Genomic DNA, 9,717 nt, shown 5'->3' on the forward strand with positions numbered 1-9,717 from the left:
TGGAAACACTACAAATTTGAGGCAACATTTAAAGAGAAAACACTCAGTTGATATTTTAGATGTGATTTGTATCACGTACATTTTGATAACAGAAAGTTACTGTTACTAAATTATACCCATGTGATGTTTTGATCTCATTTTTTTTCCTCAATACATATGGTTTGTTTACTAAATTGTGTGCATTATATTAAGAAGTCAGCTGGAAGTTGTTTATATACTTACATGTTGTTTTTTTCTGTTAAACACATGTCAGGCTGTCAAGTGACCTTTTTTCAAAAAGTAGGAAAAAATAGGAACTACTTTTGCAAGAAAAGTAGGAAAAAAGTAGGAACTTTTCCCTCAAAAGTAGGAATACATAATACTTATTTTTTAGACACAGGTCCAGGAAACATAGCTTGAAACAGAGCAGGAGTGCCATCACATGTTCTGTATGGATACCCACTTGAAGCTACCTTAAGGGCCCAGAAGATTTCAGCCTTTTGTACCTGTTCCTTGTGTGATGGATGTACTTGCATACAAATAGATTTATCCCCACAACCCTGAGAGCTGCTTGGCTTTTGGGCACTTCCAAACAAACGCTTTTGTGAATTATCATGCATGTATTTCATGTTTTCCTTGTGTTTTTATCCATCTGCATGACTTATAAGTTGATAAGCACCAGAATTACTACAAGATGGACTTCATTCAGACAGTACAATATCTTGCAAACTCATTGCCGGTATCTCTCTTGCACCATGACCCCAGTGTTTTTCCACTGTTGTCCAACTTCTCCATCCATGAAGGGTTAAACTTTGTTTTCCCACTAGAAATTTTAGCACTTATAGTGTATCTATGATAATTAAGTTTCAAGCAAAGCTACCCTGATAAAGAAGTATACATGTAATTAGATGCTGTTCATTTTGGTGTATCATCAAATAAGTGGTTAGAGGTCTTCTGTGTATCGATATAAAAATGGTAATTATATTGTGCATGTTATATCCTTAAGCAGAAGACCAAATTAATTTAGTGATACACCAACTTGTTGTACAAGATTAATACTAGTATATAAAGCAGTGTAAATGCTCTGCTACAGCTACATTGTGAAACCTTTAAATTGACAATAGGGTGCAGTTATAATGACTTAAGTAACATTCAAAATGACTGGTCATTGCAGAGCAGATTATGCAACTGGAGATAGGACATTATCACCTGACATCTTTTATGACAGCATTGATTGGGCAATGAAACAGTTGCACTACATTGTTTATTCCAGTTTCAAATAATGGCTTTTACATTATTGATGACTTTGCGGGAGTGTGATAATGCCGTTTAATAATTTTAATACTTCGCTTTAACACCTTGAAGTTACCTCACTAGCTATGGCATCATTAGACAAGAATTGTGTTTGTCCGAAACACAATGCCCACTATTGCGCAGCTTTGAAATAAAATTTCAATATATCATTTGGCAGGTTTAGAAATTATCTCCCTTTTAAAGCTTATTACTTCCCTTGGATTGTATTTTTTAACTTTTGACCTTGAAGGATGATCTTCAGCTTTCACCACTCAAAATGTGCAGCTTCATGAGATACACATGCATGCCAAATATCAAGTTGCTATCTTCAATATTGCAAAAGTTATGGCCCATATTAAAGTTTTCGGACGGACACACACACACAGACAGACAGACAAACGGACTGACAGTACAACTGCAATATGCCACCCTACCGGGAGCATACAAATGTATCAGGGCATTTAGGCTCTGTGCATTTATCTTTAATTACTAAACATGATGTACCTATGATATCAATAGAACATCATATCCGTTGTCATGTAATACAGAATTTATTACATTATATTTGTAAATGATGAAAACTCGGCAAAGCATCAGTTTTATCTTTTTTCCAATAACTTGTGTAATAAATTCCATATTACATAACCACTCATACAATACATGTATCTCTATATCTCTACATTCCAAACAGCAATATCATGTTAACATGCATAAGGTTTGGTCAAATTGTTGTCAATGGAAACAAAATAAACCTGGAATAAACAATGGGTTCCCTCAGCTCTTGCATCACTGGGAACTGTGTAAGGTAGTGAAGTCTGCAGTGTACAAATGCTAAGGAAGTAAACAAGGCACTATTGTTACTTCAAAAAAAAACTTGTCAATAATTTTAAAAGTTACATAAGAAATAAATATTTATGCTCCTGAAGAGGTGCTAGCAGACAGTCAGCATGGGTTGTCAGCTCTCATCTAGATGAATGCACATTAACAGGGATACAGTCATGCCATAGATTCATTCATCCTGCAAGTTTACTAAATAAACTCTTAAAAAAAAATAATTCTCCATTGAAAATGAAAAAGTAGGAATAGTAGGAAGATTTGGTAAAAAAATAGGAAAAAGTAGGATCCTGATGAAAAAGTAGGAAATAGTAGGAAAAGTAGGAAAAGTATGACCGCTTGACAGCCTGACATGTGATACATTGTGCATTTTATGTTATTTAAGAATAACTCAACAGGAAGTTTTGTTCAATAAATGTGTTACTTATAAAACAATGTTGCGTTTTAAATTATATTTAAAAAATTAAACACTTTAAATGTACAACATAATAAGTTAATAACAAATACCAAACATATTTATTCATGCCCTGGACAAACCAAACATGAAATAGTTTGTAAAATAAGCAGTCAATAGTTTTTTTGGGTGAATCGTTACAGCTCTAGTTGTGCTGAAAGTTTTCAAAGACATCATCCATCTCAGCATTAAATCATTTTAGGAATCATGATTGATGTTAGCCCAAACCTGACATTTTGTTTAACCTTATACTGACCGCAGAAGAGGGAAACATGTAAGACCAGTCACACATTAGATGCCAGGGGCATTAAAAGAGTTTCCATGAGAATCTTATCTTAAAACACTCAATGGAATGTATGACCAGCACATACAGTCTACTCTTGTTATTTTGACATCGGATATCTCGATTTTCTTGGTATGTAGAAGTAAGCTCAATGTCCCACCTTTTTTCCTTCTTTATCTATATTAATAAATATCGCATATCTCGATTTTCGTTGTGTCTATTAATTCGATATCTTGATATAAAATTTTTTCCCGAGTCCCGATTTTACACGCATTTACTGTGGTTTATCTCGAAGTTGAAATAACTGTCCCAGTGTCGGCAAAGGTGAGAATTTTTTTTCTTTGATACTTCACCGTCCAGCTTCGCCCGGCTGCTCCCGATACTGTGCCATAGATAATTGATCGGTTAATGGCATCAATGACCACACGTGTGTAATGTCATTAGCCATTAACACTTGAGTAAGGCCTGTCACTTTAACTGTCACTTTAACTGCAATTAATACACAGCCTGCCGAAAGGCCGAAAGACTAATTGTTTTTACAAACAACATTCCAAAATGCATTGAGTTATATTTTTGCGTATATAAACCGTCGCAAATTTGCAGAATGTTTGCAGAATCCTTGAACTCCAACAGTCATTATCATGGCTAACTCTTGAACTCCAACAGTCATTATCATGGCTAACTCTTGAACTCCAACAGTCATTATCATGGCTAACTCTTGAACTCCAACAGTCATTATCATGGCTAACTCTTGAACTCCAACAGTCATTATCATGGCTAACTCTTGAACTCCAACAGTCATTATCATGGCTAACTTGAACTCCAACAGTCATTATCATGGCTAACTCTTGAACTCCAACAGTCATTATCATGGCTAACTTGAACTACAACAGTCATTATCATGGCTAACTCTTGAATTCCAACAGTCATTATCATGGCTAACTTGAACTCCAACAGTCATTATCATGGCTAACTTGAACTCCAACAGTCATTATCATGGCTAACTTGAAAATCTAATCGATGGAACTTTGCATTTCAAACTTCAAAATGTACATTTACAGTTCAGTATTCTGGAACGTGCTTTACGCATGTTCAGATGGAAAACCCTGGTCTTGATTGGACGTCAATTGCATAATAACTTTAAATAGCAACATTACCGGATGTTTACTAGACAGTTTAGAAAAATGATAACCGCATGTGTTCATGCAATTCTGTAACACTAAAAACGTCATTTTAAGCATTTAAATAGCAAATTGAATCTTGCCTCGTAAAAATGCGTATATATCAGGTAATATATAGGGTAGTAGAGAGTATTATGCCACCCGGTAAAAGCTTTAGTTAGACCACTTAGCAGGTATTTAGATGTTAAAAACAAGGTACATTTTCATTTCATTTTTTCTTTGAAAACTCTTGATCGAATATCTCGAACTCTCGTTATCTCAATATTTTTTATTGTTCCTGCTCACTTCGGGATAACGATGTGGACTGTACTGCATTTCATTTGTATTGCATTTTTTTCCTATTATATTCGTATTAATAGGATGTGAGAAAATTGAAATGGACACTCAGCAAAGTAACTTACAATTTTTGTGAGAATGTTGATCATTTTTTCACACTTGTCCAACATTTTGTGATTTCCCCATAAACTTTGTCCTACAACAGTCAGAAAACAGCATCTTTAAATTCTTGTTTTGGATTGTAGTATACAAGTACATCAAGTGGAAGACGCTAGCATACTTTATGGATGATCAGAATTTCTACTATCTAAAACAAGAGATGTGTTTGTCAGAAACACAATGCCCCCTATTGCGCCGCTTTGAAATAAAATTTCAATATATCATTTGGCAGGTTTTGAAATTATCTCCCTTTTAAAGCTTATTACTTCCCTTGGATTGTCTTATTTACTTTTGACCATGAAGGATGACCTTGACCTTCACCACTCAAAATGTGCAGCTCCATGAGATACCCATGCATGCCAAATATCAAGTTGCTATCTTCAATATTGTTAAAGTTATGGCCAATGTTAAAGTTTTCTGACGGACGGACGGATTGACTGATGGACTGACGGACAGTTCAACTGCTATATGCCACCCTACCAGGGGCATAAAAAATGTTAGGATTTTAATGAATAAATTCTTACAATATAAAACCATGAAAAATTACGTTACGAGTCTTTTTTTCCACTTAATACAACATAAAGAATCACATATTTTATTTGATATTGTACTTTATGGCATCAGGTATAATGTAAGACTGTTGTACCCATTACCAAATTCATAGAAAAGTCGTGATTTATGAGGAAAGAAGTAACATACTACATTCCAACATGGTGTCCAACTTGATGAAGACTTGATTGAGGAAACTCATAGCCTCCTGGCTGGAGGATGGGTCTCGAAATCCAAATGTGACCAAGCGGCGCAATACTGCAAACAACAAAGCATGATATAAGCGACTAAACATACACCAAGCAACCCTTAGGGATTAATTAAAAAGATAATTAATAATATATGTATTTATTACAAAGGGGGAGTAACTCTGATTTTATTGCAGGGTATGGTTCATTTATGCTTAAGTTGTGCCTATTTATTTAAGCTGGATTCCATCAAAGGCTTCATAGTTTTTATCTGGAGTGCACTTCCTAGGTAGAACCAGTAAGTGTCAACTCTGGAGAGGATCCTGTGAAGTACAGAAAATTTGCAAATGGCATATCCACCACAGTGACCTTGTTATGCTTATTGCTGAGAAAACAAGCAAATTCGTTGAATTGATATCCACTGCCAATATGCTTCTGGACACAAAAGTGTTATATTTGACACTCAAAAAAGCATTTTTTCAAGATACAAAGGGCCATATCTCCGTTATTAACATATGGTGAACAATGCCATTTGGCATGCATCATCCTCTTATCCATATATATATACTCACACCAAGTTTCAATGAAATCAGCCATGGCACTTCCAAGATATGGCTACGGACAAACAAAAAAAGCATTTGTTCAAGATACAAAGGGCCATAACTCCGTTATTAACAGATGGTGTACAATGCCATTTGGCGTGCATCATCCTTTTATCCATATATATACTCAAACCAAGTTTCAATGAAATCCGCCAAAGCACTTCAAAGATATGGCTCCGGACGGACGGACAACGCCAAATCAATATCCCTCCGCCTATGGGGGATAATAAGCTACTATAGTCTAGAAGGTTTGTTCAAAATGTACGAAAATGAAGTCCCTCCGCTGAGACAAGGCAATTTTTAAACTTTGCCTCATAAAAAAATTGCTCTTGTGTTCAAGACCGTGAAACCGAGTCAATAATCAGCAATATAAATTAAAATTGTGTGGCTTGCTAAGGATGTAAGGCAGTGATTGTGATATTTAATGAGCATTCAATGATGCATTCTACAATACATTTTCAGGCAACAAAATATGTCTTCTTCAAAATATCAATTTGGCAGTCTGCTGATTATCCAAAGCTGTGTATAGACTACCAGTCTTAAATATTAATATAACAGTAGTGTATATATGGACATACTTCTGAGTGACAGAAGGACGCGGTCAATATGGGCAACCATCTCCTCTTTTTGCAAGGAGGCCATCTGCAGCAGCTCTGTCAACTGATCACTCCACAAGCTGTACAGGTAACTGAATATCTCAGACGTCAGCTGAAACCAGAGTTAAACATTGTGCAGTTGCATGAACATATACAATAAATGAAGAAATTTTTTGCTGATTTTTAATTCTATTGATAGGATTGTTCGGTATTATATCTACAAACTAGGGACTTTGTACATAAAATCTAAGTCATCTATTTAAGTGAACAAACATCAACCCATGCGAAAGATGTCAGACCTGGTTTATTTCCAATAAATTTCCTGAGGTCCGGTTACTCTGGTATCATTTACAAAACTGGCACTCCTAATGTCAGACAAAAAATAGATATGTAAAATTTGCAACTGAAAACGAAAATTCAAATACGAGAGACCAGAATGGTATAGATTTATTTTTCTTCAATACATGGTTTTAGGAGAAAAAAGAATGGTTCATTACCAACCAGCCGAGCCAAATTGCTTTCTGTGCTGGTGACATAACAAACTCTAAGCTCTATTCTCAGAACCAGTAAAATCCTGCATTGATGTACATAACAATAAGCAAAACACAACAATTTTTCATAAGATGAAATGAAGTTTACTGGTTTCAATCCATATAATGATTATGAAGCAAAAGCGGGGAACAAAACAAAATTCTCCTTTTCCTTGACATTGTCAACATATGATGCAAAAGTAGACATTTCAAGTAGCTGTACAGTTTCACAGACTACTACACATGTATAGAACTAAAATTGCTGTTAAAATTTACTTTATATATAAAAGAATACAAAGCTTACTTCACTTTTATTTTAATTTTTCACCATAAAAGAACAGGTACATGTTTATAAATGTCATTATACTGTATTTTAAATAGTTTTACAATTGTGAATGTCAATATGATAGAATTTAACTGAATAAAAGGTATTTTTGGGTTGGCATTAAAGAAGAACGAGGTCTGGTAAAATCTAAAGAGGTCTAGTAATTTCAAAAGTTACAGAATCTCATGATTTGTTAGATTTTTTTGTCTTTTGCATTGGTTGACATGCATGCAGTAAATGTAATTAGCAAATAGTAATTTCCTAAACTAAAATTCTTGTTATAAAACTCCCCTAAATGCCTTTACATCAACATAGTTGATAGAAGCTCAAACTGTCACATTTGATCTGAAATAATTAATGTTTTCTTTATTAACTTACATCCTCAAATAGTTTTCGGTCAGGTGCAAGGCGTTTTGAAGCAAGTGTCTTCACTACATGGTGGAGGACAAGCAGGGCTCTCTCCTGTAGCAGTAGATTGGTACAGCGAACAGTGGTCAGTAATACTGGAAGAAGGTTTGGCCAGTTTCGCGGGCAATCTACACGAGCTATCTTTGAAACAAGGACAGCCATTTGTGTGCAGATTTGATTGTGATGGCTCATTGAAATTGGCCAGCAATCGCTGCTTGATTATCTCTTTTTCTTCCTCTCTCATTGCACTGGTAGAAAAGTCAAGTAGGGCATTCATTTTAGCAATTTTCATCAAGGCAAGATAGGATGGTTGGTTTACTATAACACAATTATATGATTGAAATAAAAGGTACAAATATAAAACAATGAAAATACTAAGTTACTCTAGAGAAATCACAAGTTATCACATGCAAAAAAGATCATACAAGTTCAATAAAATTCTATAAATGCATCAATTTTATTGCCTGTTTACATTGTTGTTTTATGGGTGGTAAGATTTTCAAAACAAACATTTATTTATTTACTTTGTTTATTATATTAAATGTTTGTCTGCTTCTTATTACGAGAATATTTACTTTGGAGCAGTTCTTCTCCAGTATCTGTCCACACCATTCTTGATGTACATCACAGATAACCAGCGAACATTCATGTCAATCTCATGGTTGCAGAATATTGTCTAAAATACCCAGTACAAGCAATTTCAAAGATTGTATACAACTTCAGACAGTGAAAACATTTACCAAACACATTAATACCAGAAAAAGTATCTTGTTTAAATAAATAATTTTCCAATTAGAAAACACGTATCAATAACATGGCATACAAAAATTACTGCAATCTTAAAGCCTGAATGGAGAAGTGGTTAGCATGTCAGATGTTGCTCCAAAATGACCGGGGTTCTTAAATAAGGATAAAATGTGTTGTTCAAAATATATAGAATTTCTTCTCCTAGAAACTGCAAAATATCTCCTAGAAGTTCCATTTACACATCAAAATGATTGTTCCAAGGAGTGTAATGGTTCGTTAAGTAAATAAACAATATGTTTAACATCAAGATCAACACCCATTCCGGTATTCATCAAAGCAGCATAGCAAAGATACACAGACCATACAGAGTAGTTTCGATTGCAAAAGATTTTTATAAAAGAACGAAGAGATACAGTGGAAAGTATTGAATTAATTACCCCTTGGTGTTCACTGATACATGAATTTAAAAACAAATGTTATATAAATGCAAATGATATGTGAAATTATGACATGTCAATATGTGTTGGTAAAAAAATAACAATTCAAGCCAATTTGTGGGTTTAAAAAAATGCCCTAGTTTGACATGACTGCTTTTCCTAAAATTACAACTTTAAATAGTAAGTCCCTGTAAATTCCTAATTCATTTTAAACGAACAGAATTTTCCTCAGCTTAACAGCTAAATGTCACATGTTTGATTTTATTTAATTATCTGCAAAATGAAAACACAAAACTTCTTGTATTTACAGGTTTCACAACACATACTGGAGTTGTTGCCATTTCTCAAATAATGAATCTCTCTGCCTTCAGCTCTCTTATATAAAATGGTGGTCTTACAGAAAGTATTGTGTAAAATCCTGGCTGGGTCTGCCATTGCTGCAGCTGCTGTTCTGCAGGTGTGAGAATTGTCATCTCCTGACTGCACGCATTGGTCAGTGTCTCTACCACAAGGGGTCCTAACTCATCAGGATCCATCTTTAATGAGAAATATAAATAATTAGATATTCAACACTAAAGTTAATATTAAACTGATCACTGGTAAGCTTATACGTAGGTAAAAGGTTGTATTGTTAATTTCGAAGAAATGTAAGGATGTGTAGAAATGTAAAAGGTACGAACGAAATAGTGACGGAATATTTCGCACCTTTAATGCGATATGTATATACCGAATACGACCGTCTACTTCAGAAATATATAAGAAATTTATTCAATGGCGTATTTGTAAAGAACAATTGTATAATTCTTTACGAGTTATTTGCCAAAACACTTATTATTATTCTGACAGATTTTGTTGAACGTTTTTAAGTAAGTACAA

At 34.4% G+C, this 9,717-nt stretch overlaps 1 protein-coding gene across 1 annotated transcript in view; it reads right to left on the reverse strand.

The window, feature by feature from the left end:
- LOC127878090 (importin-11-like) overlaps positions 1-9,710 on the reverse strand; it is a 34,418-nt gene extending 24,708 nt beyond the window's left edge. Inside the window, 8 exon segments of the mRNA XM_052424508.1 lie at positions 4,426-4,496; positions 5,159-5,266; positions 6,377-6,506; positions 7,628-7,837; positions 7,839-7,905; positions 8,233-8,333; positions 9,240-9,377; positions 9,547-9,710. Of these exon segments, the coding sequence (XP_052280468.1) occupies positions 4,426-4,496; positions 5,159-5,266; positions 6,377-6,506; positions 7,628-7,837; positions 7,839-7,905; positions 8,233-8,333; positions 9,240-9,377 (825 nt within the window). The 5' untranslated portion in view covers positions 9,547-9,710.
- Between the last annotated feature and the right edge of the window lie 7 nt (positions 9,711-9,717).

This window comes from Dreissena polymorpha, chromosome 4 (assembly GCF_020536995.1).
Source record: "Dreissena polymorpha isolate Duluth1 chromosome 4, UMN_Dpol_1.0, whole genome shotgun sequence".
NCBI classification, from domain to species: Eukaryota; Metazoa; Mollusca; class Bivalvia; order Myida; family Dreissenidae; genus Dreissena; species Dreissena polymorpha.